Genomic DNA, 26,831 nt, shown 5'->3' with positions numbered 1-26,831 from the left:
ATCAGGTGTTCATTCAGGCAGAGATTGAAATCAAGTTGCTTTCTTTGCTTCTATAATCAAAATGGACAATGCAGCAGCTTCTAGTAGGGAGGGGTCAAAACAAGGAAGAAGGCCATGACAGCATTATGGTCAAAAACCCCTTTTTTATGAGCTTGTAGATGCCTACTTTGATGTGAATATCACTGGAGTTATCTCATTGTTATAGATAAAAGGGAGAAGCAGTTCAGTCTTTCTGAAATTTCAGGAACTGAAAATCATTCTTACTATTTGCATGATATATTTGACAGGTTTTGGGGAAGGGAAATAATGATGTCCAAAACAGAGTTTGTATCTACAGTAGTTAATTAACTCCACAGGGTTAGACTCAACCCCAAAGAGATCCAGTTTTGTTTGGTGATACAAATCACTCATCTTTCCCATTTGTCTGAACTTATTATAAGATTAATTTCCCCTCTAATGTCCATGCTTGAAACAAAGTTCTACAAAGTTCCAAAAAGGGACTTATTTCTATGGCTTTCCCAATTCTCCTCTCCTCACCATGGCCACAGGGGTGGATAGAAAATGATCAGAAATAGATGGGAATGAGTAACTTCTCCTAAATCTATTCACAGAAAAATCTTTTCTGCCAATCCCAGAAAAGCCTTTTCGGACATTATTTTCCTGTTCTGTTAAAAATTAAAAAATGGGAGGAAAAGGGAAGACGACAGGAAAAGACAATTCAGCATGATAGTAAGAAAGAATATAGCCAGTGCACAAAAGACACAAGAGGCGAGGTGACTCAGTGGCTTAAAACACGCTGGAGAACATCTATACTCCGGTGGATGGAGTGTGATGGAGTGAGCTTCTGTCACTTGTCACTTAGCAGTTAGAAAGCTTGTAAATGCAAATAGATAAGTAGGTACCACTTCAGTAAGAAGATAACAGCATTCCATGTTTCGTCATATACAGGTAGTCCTCCACTTACAACAGTTGGTTTAGTGACTGTTCGAAGTTACAACAGCACTGAAAAAAGTTACTTATGACCATTTTTCACACTTATGACCATTGCAGCATCCCCATGGTCACATGGTTTATATTCAGATGCTTAACAACTGGTTCATATTTATGACAGTTGGGGTGTCCTGGGGACATGCAATCATCTTTTGCAACCTTCTGACAAGCAGAGTCAATGGAGAAGCCAATTTCACTTAACGGTGTTACTAATTTAACAACTGCAGTGATTCACTTAACAAATGCGGCAAGAAAAGTTATAAAATGGGGCAAAATTCACTCAACAAATTTCTCACTTAGCAACATAAATTCTGGGCTCAATTGTGGTCATAAGTCAAGGACTACCTGTACTTGCGCTGCACCATGCTGTCACTGGCCACATGACCATGGAAATGTCTTTGGACAGCGCTGACTCAATGGCTTCAAGAAACGGAGATGAGCACTGCCCTTTAAAGTCAATTATGACTAGCATAGTAAAGCCCACAGGACTCCTTTACCTTAACCTTACAAAAGATGCACCCATTCTATACCATAGGGCTGTGATGGCAAACCTATGGCACGCGTGCCAGAGGTGACACGCAGAGCAATGCCATCACAGGGGGTCTGCGAAGGCTTGAAGAAATGTTATGATTTAGATCTTGAGTTAAGTCTTGGGGGTCCAAAGGTTTTTAAAGGGAAGAAAAGGTGGAGAACCATTGCTTTACTATCTATGCCACTATTACAGATAAAATTCCCCCCTTTTCTATTTGGCATCGGAGAGAACTACCTTTTGGCACCAGCATGAGTTTCTAAACTGCACCAATCATGAAATGTTCATTTTTTATCACAATCATTATTTGGGGGGAGAATATAATAACTCTTCTCATATACCGCAATCCAGTCCTGATTAGAGCTCCAAGAAGCTGCTGTACACAGTGCTAAGTACACATTTAATATCTTACACAGTTTGTTTTGCATCATGTCCCTCCCTTTTAATCTTTCATTTATTAGCTAAAGAAATCTGCATTGTGGGTTGACATGTGTTACCTTTTAAAAAAAGGTTTCTCCCAACTCTTTTCACAACACAAAATGAAGACTAACTCTGTAAACTGACCAGAGTCAAAAAGGAAAGTGTGATGGACAGAGTCTGAATTTGATAAATAAACCAACAACCACAATGTATATAATTGCATTATGAATTGTATGTGAAATTCCCTGCAGTGTAAAACACATATTCCAACACATATTACAAGTACATGAAGAATTATAATTTTAAGAGATAAACACAATTCTTATTGGGGTCCCTCACCAGACACTCACCTTGATAAGCTGCTCTAAGAGGACAGGATAAGCATTCTGATTCTGGGCAAGAAGTGCCATTCCAATCCCTTCACAATAATGTAAGGCCTGAGCAGCGAGACCATAGTCCATCAGGCGAGATGCATAAATCAGTTTATATACCTATGAAAGAGAATTAAGAGAAAATGTATGGGCGCAAAAGAGGAAATACACACTCGAATTACTCTCAGTGTTGCAGCCTGTCTGCTCGTTTGTATGAATCCTTGTCTTAAAATACTGAGTCAACTACTGTGGTCAAATGGCAAAGAGAAAGTAGTGACCCAACAAATGTTATGTGAATAATATTATCTGCATTAATAAGCTTGATAAATAAATCACTGAGCTCACGTGCATGAAAGATTTTCAACAGTCAAAATAATACAAGTAATTAATTCCAAGTATAAAAACTCCTATTACAGACTACAGATTCCTCTCCAAAGTATTTTGAAACCAATTAGTTAAACATGTGTCAATACTCCTTGGAATTTCTTGGCAATGTAGTTGGCAGTAATGTATTTTTGACATTTATTACCCAGTAACTACTGTGCATGGTATCACTTAGAAAGCCAATTGCCTACATTCCCACAAGATTATAAGTGGTGCTCAATAGGTCATGCTGAATTATTGGAGAGATGGGAAGGGAGAATTATTGTTATTTACTACAAACAGCCCTGGGGATTATAATTTTTTAAAATGTTTTTATTATACAGTTTTCTTCATTTTACATTACAGTTTCCGCTTTGCAACAGCTCTATACCGGCTTATGTCTACACTTTTTTACATTTGTCTTTTTAAGTTTTCGCGGGTGTGTATATGCAAAAAATTAAAATCTCAGGTGTTTTCCCGCGTCATATTAAATAAATTAGTTAAAATGTTTAAAATTCTGATTAAAATCCTAGCTTAAAATCTTCTAAAAATCCTTACAGAGCACTCTGCAAGGTCCTTTAAAACCTTAGCTAAAATCCTACCAGTAACTTTAAAAGTTTTTCTTATAGCAACGTTTCGACAGGCTCACAACCCTGTCATCTTCAGGCTCTTATCTAGTTTAGAAGCTGTAGGTGTGTTGCGAGGTCGGAGCTGTCGCTTTTCTATGTTTGCTGCTGCTGACGTATGCTGGTTAGTCTGTAACTCTATGTTGTGATTGGAGGACAGCAATTTTTCTTCCTGCTTCCTCATCTTGGCTGTTTGGCTGCGTGTTACAGGCCTAACTTTCTCAGGTTCTCTATTATTATCTGTCTGCTGTAGAGGGGAAAGGATTCTGGTAGGCATCCCAGCACCCTTGATTGTTAGTTGAGATCTCAGCCTGTCTTCTGGCTCGATCTTCTCTCTCTCCCTATTGCTAGCCACCCTCTGCAAAGAAGGAAGAATTCTGGCAGGCCTTACAACACCACTGGTTGCTTGTTGGAATCTCTGCCTCTCTTCTGATGTTAACACTCGAGTTTCTCTCAGTGCAGGTCCCCAAATAGGGGACCTGCACAGGCTGAGATCTCAACTAACAATCAAGGGTGCTATGATGCCTACCAGAATCCTTTCCCCTCTACAGCAGACAGATAATAATAGAGAACCTGAGAAAGTTAGGCCTGTAACACGCAGCCAAACAGCCAGGATGAGGAAGCAGGAAGAAAAACTGCTGTCCTCCAATCACAACATAGAGTTACAGACTAACCAGCATACGTCAGCAGCAGCAAACATAGAAAAGCGACAGCTCCGACCTCGCAACACACCCACAGCTTCTAAACTAGATAAGAGCCTGAAGATGACAGGGTTGTGAGCCTGTCGAAACGTTGCTATAAGAAAAACTTTTAAAGTTACTGGTAGGATTTTAGCTAAGGTTTTAAAGGACCTTGCAGAGTGCTCTGTAAGGATTTTTAGAAGATTTTAAGCTAGGATTTTAATCAGAATTTTAAACATTTTAACTAATTTATTTAATATGACGCGGGAAAACACCCGAGATTTTAATTTTTTACATTTATATATACTATTCTGTTTACATTATATATTTATCATGCTAAATACTTTTTACATTTTACATTTTTTGGTGACATTTTACCGCAATCTAATATTGTATATAATAAATATTCTTCATCTTTCTTTATACTTATACTCTATTTCATTAATCGTCTTTCATTGTTAATTTTCTAATCTTTGCATTTACTCTCAAGCCATTTATACCATATATCCCAAATTAAATAATCTTCTGTTTCTTCTTTGTCTTTAATTTCTATTGTCAACCTATTCATCTCAGCACATTCTAATATTTTCTTTATTACCATTTCCTCAGAGGGTATATTTCCATTTTTCCAATTTTGAGCATATATATTTCTAGCTGCCGTTATTACATGTTGCATTAAATATTGGGTTTTTTTGCTATATTTCTCTGTTAATATAACTAACAGAAATAACTCTGGTTTTAACTCTATTTGCTGCTTTACCATTTCCTCTAACCATTTTTTTATCCTTATCAGCAAAAAAAAGGGGGGAGATTATAATTTTGATAGACTACTGAATTATAACCTGGATTGAAAAAAAAATAACAGAGGTAACTACATAAAGCATAGATACTTTAGCGGAATTACCTCAGATTCTCCATGCAAGACTAGAGCATTCAGAATAGTTTTAAATAAATCTTCATAAAGCAGGGATAGGCAACCTTTCTGCAGCTGTGCTTTTTAAATATGTATCTTTTGACAGCAAGAGCATCACCAGAAGAGGTGAGCCTTGCTGTACAAGAGCTTGGGGATTCCTTCTGGTACCAGAAGCAACCTGTTATTTGCTCCTTCACAATCCTTCTACCAAAGAGTGCTTCTGCCTTTACAGCATCTTTTTCTTTTCTTCCTTACTGTAAAAAGATAGAATGCCTTGTACTGCACTATATCCCTTCCCCAGAAGCTTTGCTAACCTTGAAATTCAAACAGCTGCCTCCTTCCATTTGCAGTTCATGGAAGTTGGCTAAACTAAACAAGAGGCCCTCACTCCAAGAAATATTTTTGTTATAAAGGCCTGTGAATATTTGGCCCTTTTTAATTGGCTTGTTATTACCTGGAAAGAAGGGATGAATGCTTGGGAACACCCCAGTAACCGACAATACTCAAGGATTTCCATTCTGTGAATACATTCTGTCCTTGCGAACTGGGAAAAGGCCTGGCTGAAAGAAAAAAGCAGATCAAGAATTGAGAAGCAGAAGCTAATTTCATCCTTAGAGCCCAATTTATTCTTTCCATCAAATTCTGTCTTCCACAGAAGTTGGAGGATAAAATTAGAGATGCTGGCAGTCTAAATGGTAGGTGATTGTTTAACTAACTTAAAAACTAATGGGCAATTAAGCTTCACTGAAGTATTACTAAAATTTCATTATTGGATATTTTTCAAAATATTAAAGAAAATGGCACATCATGTCTATTATGCAAAATAAAAGGTAAATCTCATTCTAAAAATTGGAATCTATCTTTAATGTTTCTTCCCTGATAAATACACTATAATTAATAGCCTTTAAAAATAAAACTGCTCATGACAAAAATGTGTTTCCTGCTAGCACTGTTTGATTTTTCTCTGTTCCTCTTCATTCAACAATATGGAGGCTTCATTTTTGTATCATTTTTATTTTATTAAGTCATCTGGCACTGAACAAGTGAAAGACAATACATTATGTAAATGCTTTAAATAAATGCAACATTTTGAGTTTGTTTTGGTTTCTTCCTTTCCTTTGTGTCTGCTTCATGAAATTGAGACTTAATGAATGAAAATATAAAGCAAAGTAGAAATAACAAATTTGGAAGACCTCTGTCTTATGATTACTGTGGAATGGGGAGAATAGAGATTCTTATTATGTAATAAATAGAATTTGGACTTTGAGCTCCCTTTCAGTGGATTCACTGCCCACCCAACTCCTGTTAAGTTTCCTCTCAGCAAATAGCTACAGCTTCCCAGAGGGATGTATTTATAGGCCAGCTGTCTCCATGGTTTCATTTTGAGTGCCTAAGAGTTCATTTACAATATAATGGAAAGCTGGAAGATACAGGGAGGTTGTTTCTCTACTCCTAGGTGGAGCTGTTGCTTTACTTATTTTTTTTTTAGAAGAAGTTGTATTTAAAGATTAGGAAAATTTAAGAAATGGGGAGGTTGCCTTAAATGGAAAAATGGAGGAAAATAATAACAAGGGTTGCCTTTGGATACTTCATTGTTAACTTTTGTGGAAGCAGTAAGCAGAAAATCTGGTTTCACCTAAGACTCGATTTCTAAACACATGTGATTTCACAGAAATTACTTTAAGCGACTCCCAAGAATTGGTTACGTGTGTTGCTTGAAGATGCAAGGTGTGTTTGGCTTTGTCATACTAATAAGGCACAACCAGCTTAAAGGTGAAATGAATCATTAAACACTTATCCTTGTTATCTTGCCAGAGCGCTATTAATATAAGTGGAATTGCTGGCTCTGTAAATTGGATTTTTAACCTTACCTGTGCCTCTTAAGGTGAATGATTACATCAGCTGCAGTGTTTGCCTTATCTTACAGGAAGCTAGCTTCAACAGGGCACTTTGGTACACTGAAGTTCAGATCTCTACCTGTCTCATCAGCTAGAGAATCACTTATATGTGCCCACTCAGAATACCAAACACTCTCCTTTCCACATTGAAGCTAAAATTAATTTTAATCTTAATATTCCCTAGTCTGCCCAATACTTGAACTTCTCATCAGCATTTGACATCCATACTGAATGCTAGTGAAATCAGTAGCAGATGAATCACCTGTTTCACAGAATGATTGGTATCTTGTAGTAGCTATACTTTATGTAGCAAAAAAGAAGGGCTGGGGCACTGGAGAGGAAATGCATAAATTATATTTCTATATTCCAGCATATAGGATATGCTTTTTTAGACAGTTAGCTAATATTTATTATTTGGAATAATACTATTTTCTCAGTGCTCTGTCATTCTATTTTATAGGTACTGAAGATAAGTGCTTTGCTTTGTTTTATTAATACTTTTATACAATCTTGATTTTATGAAAATAATTCAGAACCAAATCCCATTACATTTAGTAGATTTACTTCTAAAGTAATCACAGGCTAAATTCAAATATAGTTATCAAAATCAAAATGTCCAATTTTGCAAAATTGCCTAGTTCCAACATTTCTTTTATACTTTCATTTCAGATCTATTCCCTAATTCAGGGGCATTCACTTTAGTCTGGTTTATAGAGTATAATAGGGGGAATGAAAGATTGATGTATGGTTAAGGGAACTTAATTTTAACAAAGAAGGGATGACATGATAGCTGTCTTCCAGCATTTGAGAACTGTCACAAAGAAGAGATGATCGACTTATTCTCCAAAGTTCCTGAGGGCAGGACAAAAAATAATGGGTGGAAGCTTGTTAAAGAAAGAATTAAGGAGGAATTTCCTGAGAGTGAGAACAATTACTCAATGGAACAGCTTGCCTCCCAGAGATGTGGATGCTCCATCACCGGACAGTTTCAAGAAAAGATTAAACAATCTTTTATCTGGGATGGTATAAGTTCTCCTGTCTTGAACAGAGAGTTGGGCTTATCTTTACATCTTCCAATATAGCATGGAACACTGCAGCTTGGCCTAACTGCGGACTTCCAGTGGTGTGGGACTTCAATAATTTTTGACTGAAGCAAAGGTCAAGTCTGCTAAAGATCTGAAAGCTGAAATCCCAAAATAATAAAATCAGAGTTGGAAGGGACCTTGAAGGTCCTCTAGTCCAACCTTCTGCTCAAGCAGGAAACCATATACCATTTCAGACAGATGGCTGTCCAATCTCTTCTACAACTTTTGAATATAAGCAGTTTCACTGATTGTTATCACTATCAGGAAAGTTCTCCTTAGTTCTAGGCTGCTTCTCTCCTTGATTAGTTTCCATCCATTGCTTCTTCTCCTGGCTTCAGGTGCTTTGGAGAATTGACCCCCTCTTCTTTGTGACAGCCCCTCAAATATTGAAACATTCCTATCATGACACCCCTAGTCCTTCTTTTCATTAAACTACCCAGTCCCTTCAATTGTTTTTCATATGTTTTAACCTCCAGTCCCCTAATCATTTTTGTTGCTCTTCTCTGCACTCTTTTCAGAATCTCAACACTTTTTATATTGTGGCAACCAAAATTGGATGCAATATTCCAAGTGTGGTCTTTATGTGGCATTATAAGTGTGGGCATTATAAAATGGTACTAACACTTCACGGCATCTTGATTTTATCCCTCTGTTAATGCAGCCTAGGACTGTGTTGACCTTTTTGGCAGCTGCACACCACTACTGGCTCATATTTAAGTGGCTGTCGACTAGGACTCCCACTTAAATATGAACCAGCCTCAAGTCGTCCCCCTGAAGTAGAGATATAGAGTACAATGGCATATAATGGATATAGATTTATCTGTAATGATAACTGATGTGCTCCACCACAAACAATTATAACTATAGTATCTGGAGAAAAAGCTGGTCCAGTATAATAATTGTGAGATACATTGACAAATGTTCAACCAGCCTGTGACCTAATATGCATCTATTAGCAAATGATATTGTTTTATTCCCTTTCCATGGCTAGCTTTCTTTGCTGATTTGTTGAAGGCATAATAGCAATCCTAAACTTAGTTCTAGTTCCTACTACATGAACTAGTTATCTTCCCATCCTCATATACCATCTCATACCACCTCAGTAGAAAATGCTATCTTGTCTTCAAGCACCATCCAATATTGTTGGGTGTGCTTCAGGTCTGCTTCAACTTGAAATCAGTACTAAGGCTGCTCATGGGAATTTTGAAAGGGATAAGCGGCCCCAGTTTGGGAAAGAAAAGTATATATATATATATATATTTTTTTTTTTTTTAAATTAAGCGGGAACTTCTATTTCTTGTTCACTCACCTCTGACTACTTCCCAGCAACACCATATAATCTGTTTGAACTGGATAGTGGCCAAAAGGGACATTTGCCATCAGGTAGCAGAAGTGAGCAGCTTCTATTAACCCTTTCCCAGCTGAATAGATAAAAAGGCACACATTAATCTATGGGGAAAACATTTGAGAATACAAAATGCATTATGATTGTTTTAAGGAAAAGGAAGCCTTGTGAGAAAAGAGAAGATTCACTGCAACCTTTTTGTAGCATTAAAATGCACCCACATTATCCCTCTTTTAAAGACATGGACATTATAACAGTTTGCCAGTCCTGTATAGTTAAATACAACAAAAGTTCTAGTTTATTTATTGGTTCGATTTATATGCCGCCTTTTTCCGGAGACTCAGGGCGGCTTATAATACGTTAAGCAATAGCCTTCATACTTTTGTATATACCTGCTTAGTAGGGCTTTTGGCCCCCACCTAAGTGGTGTTCTTTTTTTATACAAAGTCAGCCTATTGCCCCCACAAACAGGTCCTCATTTTACCTACCTCGGAAGGATGGAAGGCTGAGTCAACCTTGAGCCTGGTGAGATTTGAACTTGCAGTAATTGCAGGCAGCTGGTGTTACTTAACAGTGCTTTAGTCTGCTGCGCCACCAAGGCTCTTATATGGTTGCCGACTTCATTGATCGTTTCTGATATTATTATTGTTTTTTCAGGCAGATGTGGAAAAAGGAGATAAGACAGGAGGAATTATATGAGAAGATCAAGTGAGGATCAAAGGTTCAGCAGAGGGTTGACATCTCTGTGATTCTTCCCACATAGCCTTTCCTCTTTAAGTGATTCCTCCATTTGTATGCAGCTGAAGTATTAAGGAATGCAGATTCAACTCCTCTGGCATTAGAACTGGAAATCATTCCACCACCACTCACCCCACGTCTGTATGAATTTCCTCACCCAATGTGTCTCCCATAGTGATGATAGCTCTGGAATTCAGGTCCAGGTCTCCTCCTTGATTAGACAGCATGACAGCCAGGTGTGGCCTCCAGTCTCCCCACTTCTCATCTCCACAGGACTATAGTCAAAAAGGGGGAAATTACAATGTACAAAGAAGATAAAACATCACTATTTGCTCAAAGTTGTTTCCTCTGCATGGCATAAGATCAAGAAAAAATGCTCCAAATGTTTGGGAAGCAAACCAATGTGTGTGTGTTGTACCACTTTGGTTCATGCATTTAGCAAAACAACATTAAACAAAACACAGAGGATATCTGACTTGAAGCACAAAGAAAATATATAATCTTTAAGGAAACCTTCATCAAGTGCCAGTGCTGACATGGCAACTTCTAAAATGCTCGGCCAACCTAGCCAAAACACAGAGAAGTTTATTTTCCAGCTTTTATTCAAGCAGCTTACAGTATATGAGGATCTCCCTCCTACAACAGTAGCCAAGTAAGGTAGATTGGGCAGAGGGAGGGAGGGAGAGGGGGGGGAGGGAGAGGGAGAAAACTTCAAACTACCCCAGCAAGCTTCATGGTTGAGGGGGCACTTGAATCTGCTTTCTTTAGTCTGACTCCAACACTAATGAGTCAGTCACCTCACTGACTCATTAGACTGGGGAGGGCTGACCTGAGGTAAACTTTCAGCACATTTTGGCTTCTGAAGTATACCAAAGTTTCTGGCCCCATTATTGCCTCCCATGGAACAGTGGTTAACCTTTGACTTCATGGTTTCTTTCTCAGCAGGAAATCTTCAGATTGCTAGAGAACTTGGCCCAAGGAACCACATATATAGATGATTTGGATGCTCATAAGAAAACAGCAATAATGCAGCAAGAAAGGGGGCAATAGCAGAACAGTTTCTCCATGAGAATTCTCAAGAGTGTTTCATTCAGACTATCTCCACCCCAGTAAACTCATTCTTTCATCAACCTATACTTTAATTTGCCCTAATCATCCAGCAAAGGCAGAAGGGAGAATATGCACTTACATAGAATGCAATGCAACCTGAAAGAGATATTCCTATCAAGGACACTGGAATACAGGCTAGCTATATCTGAGGCAATGGCCACACCCTCATTTGGTTGGTTAGGCAGCAGCAGACCACCCCTTTCAGAAGAGAAGGGACATATGGCCCAAAAACTGGCAGGCAGAAAGAGGTACCTAGAATGCAGTAGTGGGTTTCAATTTTGTTTGCTACCAGTTTGCTCGTGGGCACGTGCACATGCTGTTTCTGCACATGGTCAGAGATGTCCGGGTGGGTGGGTGAAGCAACCCACTACTGCTAGAATGGCATAATTTCACACTTTAACACATTCTACACTTCTCTGTTCAGCTGAAGGTCAGACTGCCAGATCCTAAGTCCCAGTCTAAATATGAATCAGCTGATTCCAATTCAGCCTTGACACTATTGATTAACTATAGTCACTTTTGGTTTAGACCAGGGGTGTCAAAATCACGGCCGCATTACGTGACGTATCAGGACTTTTTTCCCCTTTGCTAAACCAGGCATAGGTGTGGCCAGCATGTGACCCATCCAGCCCGCAGGCCAGGAATTTAACAGCCCTGGTTTAGGCCAAGATTATTCTTAATCATTCCCAGAACATAGCCAATAAATTTAAGACATAAATTTTCCACAGCAGTTTTCAGGTATGGCTAACATGTCTGTCAGTTAAGTAGCTTAACTTATTTAGCCACCAAAGAAATGAATAGAATATAGCTGATCATTTCTTAACCCACTGCCTTCTGTACTGTAACTTATGCTTTCTCAAGCATTGTCAACAAAACTGGTCAAGTCCTAGATTAAAATGTCAGAATAGAGAAGGTTGGTTATTGGATTCTACCGATCCAATAACTATAGTAAGTCTGGGTATCCTAGCAATCCATAATTGTTGCTGGTGTCAACAAGCTATTGTCAATATTGACAGCTAGAAAAAGCTGAGCAATCTTCCCTGCTGAGCCTTGTAGACATTTACTAGAATTGCACATATGCCATGCCTACACCAATTATGGCATCTTCAGATGTTCACATGCACAGAGGTGGCAGGAAGGAGAAAGACAAAAACAGTAAGTGATTCTAGCAATCCGTTTAAGTGCCCATTCTTAGTTTTAAAAAAAAAAGCTTTGTTTTTATCAAAGTCTAGTTTTGGATTCGTCTAGACCAGGGATGTCAAACTCATGGCAGTGTCACATGATGTATCAGGATTTATTTCCCCTTCGCTAAACCAGGCGTGAGTGTGGCCAGCACGTGACACATCCAGCCCGTAGGTCGGGAGTTTGACAGCCCCAGTGTAGACTGTGGTACTTCTCTACTTTATGCACCCTAATAGATGCTTTGTAGCATTTCTGCCCTGCTCTCCCTGCACAAAGAGCCCATGACTCCAGTGACCAAGAGGATTCCACCTGGTCCTATCAAACTGCTGCCTTAGGCTTGGCTCCTCCATCTAAGCTGCCCTTCATTGTCCATCTTCACTTGACGATCTCCTCGCCTCAGATCCATCCTGCCTAGGCCAGATACACAGGACCCATGAAAGCAGAGGGGCGGAGGCAGAAACCAATACCAAAGATGCCTGGGGTATCCTTCCAGACATGAGCTGGAAAAGTGTCTGCAGAGGATCGTTGGAGGCCAGTGTGTTTGTGAACCTGTAACATGACAGAATAAATCATTTTGTCAGACATGGCAAATATGGGCATTTAAAATATCAGCTCACATTGAAGAAGTAGCAAAGCATTCTACACACCCAGTCAGGATCCAACTGTAAATCCTTGGGTTCATCTTGCTTGATAGAAAGAGAGCATGGCCCCACAGCTGGTTCCTCATAGCCCAGTCTAGGGCTTCCTATAAGCAAGCAAAACATAATCAAAACTTTTGACATCTACCAACTGCACCCTACTCTATCCCATACTATTATTTTCCAGTGTGACTAACAGTCAAAGTTCATGGCAGATGAGAGCTAGCCTAGATATCAATGGTCTCCAATGTGTCCCATGGACAGGGTAGACCTCTGTCTAAGTAAAATGGATATGAGAATCAAGAAAACATAGGGAAATGTTATTGCCCTAATATTATAATCCACAGAAAAAAACAAGTATTAGCCAGGTATTAAGCAGAACCAGATCAGCAACTTGAGATTCTTTAAGATCTGAAAAAATGGACCTGTGGGTCTTTTTCATGCAGAGCAGACTATGTGCTACCCTTTGAGGGGTTGGAAATTCTAGATGTTTCAAATCAACTAGCAAGCATAGCCAGTGGCAAGAGACTGTGTAAGCTGTAACCTTAAACATGCAAAAGACATCAAACTGTCACTTCTGAACCAATATAATCATTTGCCTAAGTATTCCTATTGTAATTTAGTTTTTTACTGTTTTTTCCTCATGAAGGAGCCCCAAGAGCTATATAAAAATAATAAAAACAATGTTCCATGAAAATAATTTGACAAAAGTAAATAATAATAAAACAAAGTTCCATAAAGCAAGACAATAAAACCAGTGGAGTACAACACTTTAAAATAGAGTTTAATTAAAAGACAGTCTAATAGTGCTGTACTTCTCAATAAAAGCAATATATTTCTCTGAGGAAATATATTGTGTCTGATTTGCATTCTCCCTGTATTTCTCATGCGAAATGAAACTGTGGATTCACAGACATATGAGTAATCATGAGAGGTTATAATGATATGAGTATGATCCAAGGCTCTATGCGCATAATCCCCTCAGAAAGCAAACATGGAGACGTAGCTCTTACTTTCTTTCTACCATAGAAAAGGAGTTTGGTGAACTTCTCTATTTTTTGCTCTAGTGTGCCAGCCGTTGGGACCATCTCCCCTGTGAGAAGGTCCACATTTCCACATCCAGGCACTGGCCATTCTTCTCCTGTCAGGTTAATCAGGTTCACCCGTGGCTCTTCTCTTTTGTACTTTTCCTGATATTTGCGATCTTGCATCAGCAGCTCAGCTGTATCTGATCCCACCATGGACTGCGAATGGGAAGGAGAAAACAGCACACATTAGATGAATTGGAAGATCAGAAATATCAAAGATAACACAGCAAGAAAAGGGGCAGTAGCAGAACAGTGACAGAACAGAACCATGGGCATTCCCAGAGTATCTCATACTTTAATTTGTTTTTAATTTCAACATTTTACTTTGCTGGAAAATAAGCCCCCCAAATTCATGAAAACCAGATTCAAGAACTGATTTCTCAATCGTCAAATCTGTGCTTCAGATTAACTCATATACTTTACTGCTAGAATTTGAGAATTAACATCGTCTTAATGTCTTCCAAAAGCTATCTCAGAAGATTTGGAAAGGGTTGAGGGACCCGTTATTGATGGAGGGACGTTTCACCAGAGGGGCAGCCCATATGTTTTCAATACGTTTACAAAAACGTATTCAGGCCCAAGACTGACCACAGTCTTTCCAATGTCAATAACACAGCATTGGCAATATTGGGGTAAATGCGGAAAAGAAGAGAGTTCTCAGTCTTCAATCCCAGTAACTATGTCAGGTCAGAAATCATCAGACACCCCAAGGAAGCGATTAAAATACTGCAGATCTGCAGACTATATTCAGTTATGGGGACCACCTACCCCTCACCCAAAAGAATAGAGATTCATCCTGTCTGGACTGAATTCATCATTTGCCATAACCACCCAGGACTGTCCTCCTTTATACCTACTCCATTTTGTCGGCAAAGGAGGAGGAGGAGCTTCCAAAGCAAGGCAGAATCTCGTCCCTGTTTAGTTGTCAGGTCACAGACAGTGGCTGCTTTGCGTTGACAGAATGTCATCACATCCACCTTGTGCAGATCTTCCCTGAAAGAGAAGAAACGAAGACCACAATAATAATATAATTAAATCTCAGCAGGATTTAATGCATGTGTGTAATATTTGTGCAATTTTGTATAAGCAGTTCACGGAAAAGCAAAGACTTGTTCTATATAATCATTTATGTCACCTTCCCTGGCCTAGAGAACACCCATGTTTCAGTTAACTTCCCCACACACAAACACACACTTTCCTCCTGATTCTTCTGCCTCATTCTCTGCACATTCTCTGCCATTAGCCATTTTTGTGCCTCCTCCAGATCTGTCACCCTCTTTGATGAGTATTTCATTCCCAAAGCTGAAGAGTGATTCCTGGCTATTAGGAGACCATTTCTTGTCACCATTCCCCTTTGATGAAATGTCAGCCAGCCATTCTGGACCATTAGCCAGTAATTATAGACTTTAGAAAGACTGCTCTGCCAGCTCCCCTAACGGGAACTTCTGGCAAGCCAGCAATCTATCCAGCATCTGGAAAGCAAAAGTACGGCTCATCCCTTTGAACTAGCTACAGGAATAGGTGGTCCAAGTAATCACATTCTCCAGAAAATAATAAAGAAATATGTAAATATCTCTTTCCTTTTCCTATGTTTTCTCCTTTTAGTCTTCTGCCACATAACTAAACTAGGTGGATTACAGCGCAATACTTTCTGTGGCTCACAATGTATTAAAAACATCTCCAAATCATGTAAAATACATATCAAATTTTGTCCTAAGAAAATGCCATTGTCAACTCTGGAGCCATCTTTGAGCATCTTCAGGGTTGCCACAGCGAGGCTGGCTGGAGCTGTGGGAAAGGGAGGGGGAGTAGAGATAGCTGAGGGGGATATGTAGCCAAAATAACATTCTTTCTTCTGGGAACCAAGGACACTCTCACCAGCACCTGGAGAGGTGTGGAAAGGAGACATACAGGGTGGGGAGAGAGACCTGATTGGGGCATGTGATGGATGTGTGTAATGTGGGGAAGAACTTTGGACTTTGAACTGGGTGGGGAAAACCCGAGGGACTTCAGATTCGGGTTTTCACCAGCTGTGGCAATATGACATGCCTAATAAATCTATACTTTGAGGAACCCTGACTTGGAGTCTTGATTTCCTATGGGCTGTTACTTGGAACCCTGACAACCATAACAAAAGGCCCCCTTAAGGTATGGGATGCCTGAAGCAGAAAATCCCAATGTTATCTTTTCTTAGTCACCAAATTATCATGAGACAGAATTATTTGTCAGAATGAACAAGAATTGTAGAAGCTTACTGCCATTTTAACCACCCTTTTAACTTTCAGGACAGCACTTAAGACCTGGATCGATAGATGGCTACATAAAAGGTTTAATTAAAATAGTATTGTACTGCACCCATTTACATGTAGTCCTCCACTTACAACTGTTTGTTTAGTGACCATTAAAAGTTACCATGGCACTGAAAAAAGTAATTTATGACTGTTTTTCACATTTATGACCATTGCAATATCCCTGAGGTAACATGATCAAAATTTGGACGCTTGGCAATTGGCGTGCATTTATGACGGTTGCAGTGTCCCAGGGTCATGTAGTCTTCTGACAAGCAAAGTCAATGGAGAAGCCAGATTCACTTAATAACAATGTTACTAACGTAGCAACTGCAGTGATTCACTTAACAACTGTGACAAGAAAGGTCATAAAATGGGGCAAAACTCACTTAACAACTGCCTTACTTAGGAGTGGAAATTTTGGGCTCAATTGTTGTTGTAAGTCAAGGACTACCTGTATTATTATGGACCTGACAAAGGGGATCTTCCAAAGTTTCCCCAGAAATTCTTCCATTTTGTTACCCTTAGTCCAAACTTTGCTGGCTTATGTGGCTGCTGTTTGAAAGGGCAAGGGCCAACCTATTCCCCTCAAGTCTTGTACCTGATTAGAGGTCCTGGAAAAATTCTCATTGTTTCCTGCTCAGCAGTGTCATGTAGAATAATCTGTAAAACAGAAGCAAGTTCAGAGGCCTGGCTTGCTGATTTTGGTATGGCAAAATTGTCAATAAATTATAATGGCCTGGTTCACTCATAAAGAATGGATTTATAACTCGCACTAAGCCAAAACAAAGAAACTACTTTATAGTTTAGAATTATGTGCCTACACTCATTAAGCCAAACTATAGTGTAGTCAGCATGCTACAGCACGCTGGTTTAAGTCATCAGAAAGTCAGAAAGTATATGCCTTTTGCAAATCTATCTACAGGTGGTCCTCGACATACAACAGTTCATTTAGTCACCATTCAAAGTTACAACAGCACTGCAAAAAGCGACTTTTTCACACTCACAACCATTGCAGCATCCCCAGGGTCATATGATCAAAATTTGGAAGCTTGGCAACTGGTTCATGATGGTTGCAGGGTCCCAGGGCCATGTGATTACCTTTTGCAACCTTCTGACAAGCAAAATCAATGGGAAAGCCAGATTCACTTAACAATCATGTTACTAATTTGATACCTGTGGTGATTCACTTAACAACTGTGACAAGAAAGGTTGTAAAATAGAGCAAAATTCATTTAACAACTATTTTGCTTAGCAATATAAATTTTGGGCTCAGTTGTGGTTGTAAGTTGAGGACTACCTATACTCTGGTTCCCTTTCCGTGGTACACTGAATTCTGACTTTATTGTTTTCTAAATAAATGTTCAAAGAACTTTGTATTTCTTATGTCAATTTCTTTGATCTAAAAGGGTATCAGAGCTTGCCTGATGGTAAATCTAAACTGAGCCCAAAAGCCACAGTTGAGACCTCTGGGTTTATCTTTGAGGTGGGAAAATTTAGAATCATGCTCTTCCTAACTCAAAGTGCAGACCAGTTCATCTGGATCTCCACAGTCAAGTGGGTTACAAAATGCAGTTCGCAATATAGATTTTATTTGCCTGCATAACCTCTGCACTCTCCTTCTTTCAGAGCATTTAATATGTAAGCTGAATGCTGAAAAGTCTATTGGATGTTTTTGCCAAACAGTTAGAAATTGAGGGTGTCTAGAGAATGCATTATAACAGAGGTGGGCAACTATGGCCCTTTTATGACTTGTGGACTTCAACTCCCAGAATTCCTGAGCTAACATGGCTGGCTAATGAATTCTGGGAGTTGAAGTCCACAAGTCATAAAAGGGCCATAGTTGCCCACCCCTGCATTATAACAACCATGTTACCTATAAGAGGAATGATGGGAGGTGCTTATAGAAAAAAAGATATTTATTAGGACACGCTCTAATAACACGCTCTAATTTGGGAACAAATCAGAGAAGAAAGTAAAACCAAGGAATAAGAAACAAAGAGCAATCAAATAGTGCCACAGTTCCGATCCCATGTAAGCAGATATGCAATATCGTATCTTGTTTCTAAGGGGCAAGTAGAAGTTTACCTCAAGGCTATGTATCTCAATAAGAGCAGGTTGTCCATCTGCTGGATCATTTGGACATCCTCGGACCAGCTGCCCTCCAGGTCCAAAACACAGAGGTACATGAGGGAGGGTAAATTTGGGAGAGGTCACATGGCTAGTCATAGCTTGGAAGTCTTCGGCTAGAAGACAAAAAGACAGTCCTTTTACTGGTGGGCAAATGGCCTAGATCACGGGTGTCAAACTTGCAGCGTCATGTTGTCATCATGTGATGTTTCGAGACGTTTTTCCCTTTGCGGAGCTGGGGTGGGTGTGGTTTGAGCATGACGCATCCACCCCTGGCCTAAATGATAAACTACAAATATAAATATTCCCAAACCTGCTCTACAAACCATGTCCCAGTGTCTGTCTATTCAGAAATCCAATCCAATGGAAAATAAACTGATAGTTACCAAGTTGGATTCTAGTCCAGATTCCTTGAACTGTGGCATTGATTTATATGTGATTATGGATTAATGACAATTGATTAACTGATTGTACGATATTGTTACTGTGCAAGTCTTACTATGTATAGTGCATCAAAAAAATGTACTGATTTTTAGGTTGTTACTATGGGCATTTTAATGTGACATTTGCAAGGTGCCATGAATTTATACAGATTTGGCAGCATTCAAATTTGATCAATCAGTCATTATTTACCAGGTATCCAGTTTTTGTAATTACAGAAGTATGAGACATGTCCTTCTGACATGTCCTTAAAATTAGGTACAATAGAACAGCTCTTAGTGGGATTATGTCCATTAATCCATTTATTTCAAAAATGCTTCCTCTCAAAACTGAAAAGGAGAGTGATAATATGATTCAGTTTTTTATGCAACCCTGCCTCAAATGTAGTGCCCACCTTCTAGGGAAACAAAGAAAGGCATCCTTTGGCCCCTTGTCATGCAGAGATCATGGTGATCTAGTATGTGTTGATTAGAGCCTTTGAACTGCTCAAGACCACACTACAGCAATGGCTATAGTTCCATATGTACAAACTCATAATCATATACATTTTGTAGAAAGAGCCTGGGAGAAATATGCTTTTAAAAGCCAAGAGCATATGACTGTGAAATGCAAAACATTGTTTCTGCCAATGATTCACCATTCCAAGCCAATCTGGGCTGCAGAAATCCAGATGATCACTAGATGATAGCAAAAAAATAAATAAATACAGAACGTTCTATTTCTTGGCTGCTATCTAAAAGTCATCCCGATTCTTGTAACTCAGATCTGGGAGCCCTATCCATAGCTTCTCTCACTGAGATCTTTTCTCTTCAGGTGCACTTTGATACCCAGAAGTCTCTTTGCTTGGGAGAAAATCATATGGGAAGAGAAACTACAAGGAAGAAAGCTACTGGCAACTGATGGCTGGCTCTCTGCTTCTGTACAGCTACTTGGCTTTACAATGTGAGCATCATTTTCTTTTATGTGACTGGAGCCATTTCAGGTTGTAGAACATTGAATCATTGGGCTGGAAGGGACCTTAGAGGTCTTTAGCCCAACCCTGTGTTCAAGCCAGGAGTCCCTATACCATCCCAATCAAAGAGATGTCAAGATATTTTTTAAAATCTTTTTTTTTAATTTTTCAATTTTTTATTAAACAAGCATTAAAAACATTGGACATAGTGTGACCATCCCGGTCTTGTCATATCTCTATCTATCTATCTATCTATCTATCTATCTATCTATCTATCTATTTACTGAGGTTTTCGCGGGTGTTTGTATGTAGGTCTTTGGTTATTCAGGTTTTCTCCCGCATAAAATTGGAGGTTTCTTGGCAACATTTCGACGAAGTCTCATTCGTCATCTTCAGGCTGGTGTTCTCGTCTTCATGCTTCTAGGAGCAATGTGTGTGATCGCAGCTGTTTCTTCCTTTTAACTGCCAGTGGGGGTGTGAACTGATTGGGTGGGAGCTTGGCTGTGTTCTGATTGGGCGGAGGTGTGTTCTGATTGGTTGGGGGTTTGGCTGTGCTCTGATTGGATGGGGGGTTGGCTGTGCTCTGATTGGATGGGTGTGTGTTCTGTTTAGGTGGGGGCTTGGTTGTGCTCGGGTTAGTCTGAGTAGCAGGGGGATTTGAGCTGGTGAGCTGTGTTGCTGTTGTTTGGCTTCGTGTTCGTGGCTGTGCCACCTCTTCATGGTGGGTGTCAGTCTGCTTCATGTATGGATTGGAGGGGTTTAAAGTGGCTAATGATGCAGCTGTGGTCTGGCTTCTGGTCCGGGGTCGTGCCTCATCATCAATGTGGGTTTGAGTCTGCTTTCTGCGTGGATGTGTGGTGGTTACATCCTGTGTGGCTCTCGTGAGTGTGGGTCTGGTGTCATTCTTTGTGTTAGGGACTGAACTGAAGAAAACTGAAGTTCAGAAATGAACTTCACACAAAAAGATTCCTCCTAGACCAAATCAACAAAGATCTCCTCACACTTCACCTCAAATTCAGCAACAAGATCCACCCCGCACTTTGGGACAAATCCAAACAACTCGCTGTCTGGAGAGCCGAAACACAGACCACCCTCAAGACAGACACACACACTAACAAACTCCGAAGACTACAAGAACGCCAGAAACAAACCCCTCCCCCCTCACAGCCACACATGAAACAAACAGTGCATAACATCTCAGATAGGATCCTCACCAAAGCCAAAACCAATGTCCTTTCCAAAGGATTCAACTTTGCAGTCGCTCCCAAACACATCCCCACTGAAACCATTATATATATATATATATTAACATAACAACAAATATATTTAACTATATATTTAATTTTACTATTTTGTTCTTATATAGATATCCCTTGTCCTCATTTACATATTTGTCTAAATATTACCCAGTATCCATTTTACAAACCCTAATTCTTTTTTGTTCCAACTCCTTTTCTCCTTTCCAACCATTGATACACTTTGTTCCAAATTTTATAGTATTCTGTCTCGTTCTTGTTTTTGAGTTCTAATGTCAGCTTGTCCATTTCTGCATAAATCAAGATTTTCTTTATTATTTCTTCTTTCGGGGGAGTTTCTTCCTTTTTCCAGTATTGCGCATAAACCAGCCTTGCTGCTGTTATAACATGCAGCATTAAGTATATCAATTCTTTGCTATATTTCTCTTTTGTGATTCCAATAGGAATAATTCTGGCTTCAGATCTATGTTTTGGTCTAATATCTCCTCCAACCATATCCTAATCTGGTGCCAAAAATCCCTGGTTTTCTTACAATCTTCAGTGATGGACCACCCATAACTCTGGGAGGCAAGCTATTCCATTGATTAATCATTTTCAGAAAATTTCTCCTTACTTCTAGGTTTCATCTTTAAAAGCTAGAGCAGTTTCCATCAAGTCTGATCTAACTCAAGCTATGATCTAGCTATGAATATAGTCAATACTCTTAAAAATCCAATCTAAAGGGAAATCTAGGGCAGACAACAGGAATATATTATTTATTCAATATTTTATAGTCAGCATTTTCAGACAAATCCTCCCAGAGCAAGTTTTCAAATGTTATTAATAATGAACATAATAAAAGTAATGCTAGTTTTTTTAAAGATACTTTTTGGAGGGTAGGAATAAAAGCAATAAAAGCTTGACTAGTTTTTTTTAAGTTTTAGGAACAACGTAGAAGGGATAGAAAGTGGAGTTCACCCAGAACTACTATGTAAATCTGGAGCAAACAAGTATAAACATAAAAAGTCCTTAAGACCATCCAATCTAACTCTCCTTTGGGTAAACCATGAAAAAGGGCCTTTCTCACCAATCTTAGCATCACATACTCTTCAAAGGAAAATGAGCCAAATTAATACTAATATCACAACAAGAAATCGTAGCCATGTTATTCAGATGAAAATTATCATAGACAGGTCTATTCAGACCTTCTTTATACACAGAACACTTCTCCTTCCCTACAGATCAAACTGCTATTTAGCCCAATCCAGTGCCAGCATTTAAATTTGGGGGAATCTTCGGATTGTCCTCCTGAATCAAATAGATTTTTTTTGTTCTCTAACACTGAGTTTCACCATAGTTCTATCCAGTCTTTGACAAGTATTCAGCCTTTTTACCCTCATCCTGCATCTTATCTTTGTTGAATAACTCACCTAACTGAACAGGGCTCCAATCCTTGGAGGGAGCTGCTTCATAGTGGTTGGAAGAATTTTCCATATATTGACTAAGCTCATAACTGCTGGAACTGAGACCACATTCCTTGTACTGTTGGAGGGGGGTTAGCCCCTCAGGCAATGAAAGCTATGTAGGGGAAAACATAGAAAATATATGGAAGTGAATGGTAGTCTGAATTAAAACAAAGCAAAATAATCTACTATATAACTTCTTTCCCAAGGAATTTTACTATTGAAAAAAAAATACATCTTTCCTCCCACCGGCTAAACTGTCAGCAAGGATGAGATTAGATACCTCATGGGCTGGAACAGTGGCATTCTTCAAAGAGTTCTCTTGGAAATTATCCCAAGTGTGTTCTTGCAACAAAGGAGAATGGTAGCTGATATCATAGGAAGCATCTTTCTTTGAAGCATAGCTATCTTCGTACGGATCCTGCTTCTTAGATCTAGAGGAAATCAAAGGAAAAAGAAAAAGGTTGAGCTTAAAAACTACTGGACTCAACTTTACAGCAAACTTACAGTCATGGCAGTAAATGTTGGCACCCCTGAAATTTTTCCAGAAAATGAGGTATTTCTCACAGAAAAGTATTGCAGTAACACATGTTTTACTATACACATGTTTATTCCCTTTGTGTGTATTGGAACAAAACCAAAAAAGGGAAGAAAAAAAGCAAATTGGACATAATGTCACACAAAACTCCAAAAATGGGCTGGACAAAATCATTGGCACCCTTTCAAAATTGTGGATAAATAAGATTGTTTCAAGCATGTGATGCTCCTTTCAACTCACCTGGGGCAAGTAACAGGTGTGGGCAATATAAAACTCACACCTGAAAGCAGATAAAAAGGAGAGAAGTTCACTTAGTCTTTGCATGGTGTGTCTGTGTGTGCCACACTAAGCATGGACAACAGAAAGAGGAGAAGAGAACTGTCTGAGGACTTGAGAACCAAACTTGTGGAAAAATATCACCAATCTCAAGGTTACAAGTCCATCTCCAGAGATCTAGATTTGCCTTTGTCCACAGTGCGCAACATTATCAAGAAGTTTGCAACCCATGGCATTGTAGTTAATCTCCCTGGGCGTGGACGGAAGAGAAAAATTGATGAAAGGTGCCAACGCAGGATAGTCTGGATGGTGGATAAGCAGCCCCAAACAAGTTCCAAAGCGATTCAAGCTGTCCTGCAGGCTCAGGGAGCATCAGTGTCAGCGCGAACTATCTGTCGACATTTAAATGAAATGAAACGCTATGGCAGGAGACCCAGGAGGACCCCACTGCTGATACAGAGACATAAAAAAGCAAGACTACAGTTTGCCAACATGTACTTGAGTAAGCCAAAATCCTTCTGGGCAAACGTCCAGACCAAGATAGAGCTTTTTGGTAAAGCACATCATTCTACTGTTTACTGCAAACGGAATGAGGCCTACAAAGAAAAGAACACAGTACCTACAGTGAAATATGGTGGAGGTTCACTGATGTTTTGGGGTTGTTTTGCTGCCTCTGGCACTGGGTGCCTTGAATGTGTGCAAGGCATCATGAAATCTGAGGATTACCAACGGATTTTGGGTCACACTGTAAAGCCCAGTGTCAGAAAGCTGGGTTTGCGTTGGAGATCTTGGGTCTTCCAGCAGGACAATGACCCCAAACATACGTCAAAAAGCACCCAGAAATGGATGGCAACTGTGGAATTGGGATCGTAGAAACACCCAGGAGCATAGAAGAGTTCAGAGGCAGATGCATAAATAAAAGTCTTAAACGTATTTATTCATATGATAAATCATATTATCTATGTACAACAGAGATCAAGTCTCATGAGGAACAAACATGAAAAGAGAGAGATGGAGAGAGCATGGTGGAAAAGGTTGGAGGGGGTTTTATACTCAGGGTAAGCCCTTTTCACATAGGGGTGGAGATACTCTCTGCCTCTACTGGTGTCTATATGACACATGTGCCAATGGCTTGCAAATACTTGACAGCAACAAAGTGCTGGAGAGTTCTGAAATGGCCAACAATGAGTCCAGATCTCAATCCCATTGAACACCTGTGGAGAGATCTTAAAATTGCTTCTTGGGAAGAGGCGCCCTTCCAATAAGAGAGACCTGGAGCAGTTTTCAAAGGAAGAGTGGTCCAAAATTCCGGGTGAGAGGTGTAAGAAGCTTATTGATGGTTATCGGAAGCGATTGATTTCAGTTATTTATTCCAAAGGATGTGCAAACAAATATTAAGTAAAGGGTGCCAATTATTTTGTCCAGCCCATTTTTGGAGTTTTGTGTGACATTATGTCCAATTTGCTTTTTCCCCTCCCTTTTTTGGTTTTGTTCCAATACACACAAAGGGAATAAACATGTGTATAGCAAAACATGTGTTACTGCAATACTTTTCTGTGAGAAATACTTCATTTTCTGGAAAAATTTCAGAGGTGCCAACATTTACGGCCATGACTGTATATATCTGTCTCCTTATATCATGATAAGTACATAAAATGAATGCCAAATCTGAATATGTACTGTTTCCTACAAGATTCAGAATTTTGACCCAATTTCCTCATGATGTGTACACAGCAAACTGTCTAAGCAAATGTTTCACTTAAATCTTTCTCACCTATCACCAAATTAGCTACCAGGTGAGAAAAGCCTCCCTTTATTGATAATGTCCCCTCCCACAAGCTTACAATTCTGCATTAGAAAAGTCTGCAGAATACTACAAGCACAAAGAATTGCAGTTTTCTGCAAGATCACGTGAAGTGTTGGTAACACTTTATAATGCCTTGGTAAGACCACACTTGGAATATTGCATCCAGTTTTAATTGCCCAATATAAAAAAGATGTTGAGACTCTAAAAAGAGTGCAGAAAAGAGCAACAAAGATGATTAGGGGACTGAAAGCTAAAATATATGAAGAACAGTTGCAAGAACTGGGTATATCTAGTTTAATGAAAAGTAGGATTAGAGATGACATATAGCAATAGTTCAATATCAATAAGGGGCTGCCACAAAGAAGGGTCAATCTCAGACCTTATTGTCATGTTAAATGTACACTAATCAGCATACGTTAAAATGAAGTTTCATTGCACACAGCTCTCAAAGGGTCACCACCTCCAATATACATTACATAAACTTGATAATTAAGCAAGCAAGCAAGCAAGCAAGCAAGCAAGCAAGCAAGCAAGCAAGCAAGCAAACAAACAAACAAACAAACAAATAAATAAATAAATAAATAAATAAATAAATAAATAAATAAATAAATAAAAAAGCATATAACCACATATATTAAATAAAATAAATAATAAATAACTTTATTGTCATTGTACGTGTATACAGTATACCCATACAACAAAATTCACTTAACACCCAAAGACCAGGTCCAACACACATAACAATCCCCAAGCACACTCCCACCCATTAAATTCTCCACCCCTAAACCACCCAAACATCCACAAAACAGACCAAGTAAGACTGTCCAACAGCTCACTGATGGTGGCCTTTAGTTCATTGTTGAGTGCAATTATAACTCTGGGATAAAAACTATTCAGAAGACGTGTGGTCCAAGTTTTAATTGTTCTGTATCTTCTGCCAGAAGGCAACAGTCCAAAAAGATTGTAAGCAGGTTGGGAAGAGTCTCTGAGAATGTCATGCAACTTTCTCAAACAGCGAGATTCAAAGATGTCATCCAGGGCTGGTAGCTGGAGTCCAATGATATTCTGGGCAGTTTTAATGATTCTCTGTAGAGTTTTTTTGTCCACTACAGAGCTGCTATTATATGACACAGAGAAACAACACAGTCTAGTTCGGATGCATACATGAACATGGTGAGAAAAACAAATCTTGCAAGTTTACCAGATGGATGGCATAGGAAACAAAGCTGTTACAGAATCAAATAGTTCTATTAGAAATACTTCAAATGCTCCCAGAGGGGAGCAACAGAAACAAACCGTAAAGTGGGTGTGTGGGGTCTCTAACAATACTTTCAGCTCTAAGCACAAAGCGCTTATAAGCAGTAACCTGAATAACAGGAAGCGAGCTTTCTATAATCTTCTTGGTTGCCCTTACCACTCTCTGTATGGACCTTCTATCTGAGGCACTGCTACTATCAACCAAACAGTGATGCAATTTGTTAAAACGGTCTCAATTGTGCCTGTGTAAAAAGTGGTCAGGACAAAAGGAGAAAGATGTGCTCTCCAGAAATGCAGATGCTGGTTTGCATGCTTCACTAAGGATGACGTGTGGAGAGACCAATTCAGATTGTTCGTTATCTGCACCCCCAGATACTTAATACTGTTGACCACCTCAACATCTGCATCCTTGATACTGAGTTGAGTATGACTATGCTGGATCTTTCTAAAATCTACAATGATCTCCTT

At 39.3% G+C, this 26,831-nt stretch overlaps 1 protein-coding gene across 5 annotated transcripts in view; it reads right to left on the bottom strand.

Annotated features, from left to right (window-relative positions):
* Window positions 1–26,831, bottom strand: part of SEC16B (SEC16 homolog B, endoplasmic reticulum export factor) — a 76,126-nt gene that overhangs the window by 27,174 nt on the left and 22,121 nt on the right. For all 5 annotated transcript variants that reach the window (XR_015733199.1, XM_087890148.1, XM_087890147.1 and 2 more), the window contains exons 6-17: window positions 22,769–22,919; window positions 22,453–22,600; window positions 18,353–18,510; window positions 16,866–16,927; window positions 14,834–14,969; window positions 13,902–14,132; window positions 12,898–12,995; window positions 12,718–12,799; window positions 10,116–10,233; window positions 9,185–9,296; window positions 5,347–5,452; window positions 2,290–2,430 (exon numbers count right to left, since the gene is read on the bottom strand). Coding sequence is in view for 4 of the 5 variants with exons in the window: in XM_087890148.1 (XP_087746274.1) it covers window positions 2,290–2,430; window positions 5,347–5,452; window positions 9,185–9,296; window positions 10,116–10,233; window positions 12,718–12,799; window positions 12,898–12,995; window positions 13,902–14,132; window positions 14,834–14,969; window positions 16,866–16,927; window positions 18,353–18,510; window positions 22,453–22,600; window positions 22,769–22,919 (1,543 nt within the window). In the remaining variant the exon portion in view is untranslated. The remainder of the gene's footprint in view (window positions 1–2,289; window positions 2,431–5,346; window positions 5,453–9,184; window positions 9,297–10,115; window positions 10,234–12,717; window positions 12,800–12,897; window positions 12,996–13,901; window positions 14,133–14,833; window positions 14,970–16,865; window positions 16,928–18,352; window positions 18,511–22,452; window positions 22,601–22,768; window positions 22,920–26,831) is intronic.

Source organism: Pantherophis guttatus, chromosome 3, assembly GCF_059756535.1.
Source record: "Pantherophis guttatus breed Tessera chromosome 3, ASM5975653v1, whole genome shotgun sequence".
Lineage (NCBI taxonomy): Eukaryota > Metazoa > Chordata > Lepidosauria > Squamata > Colubridae > Pantherophis > Pantherophis guttatus.
This window is presented reverse-complemented; position numbering and strand designations above follow the sequence as displayed.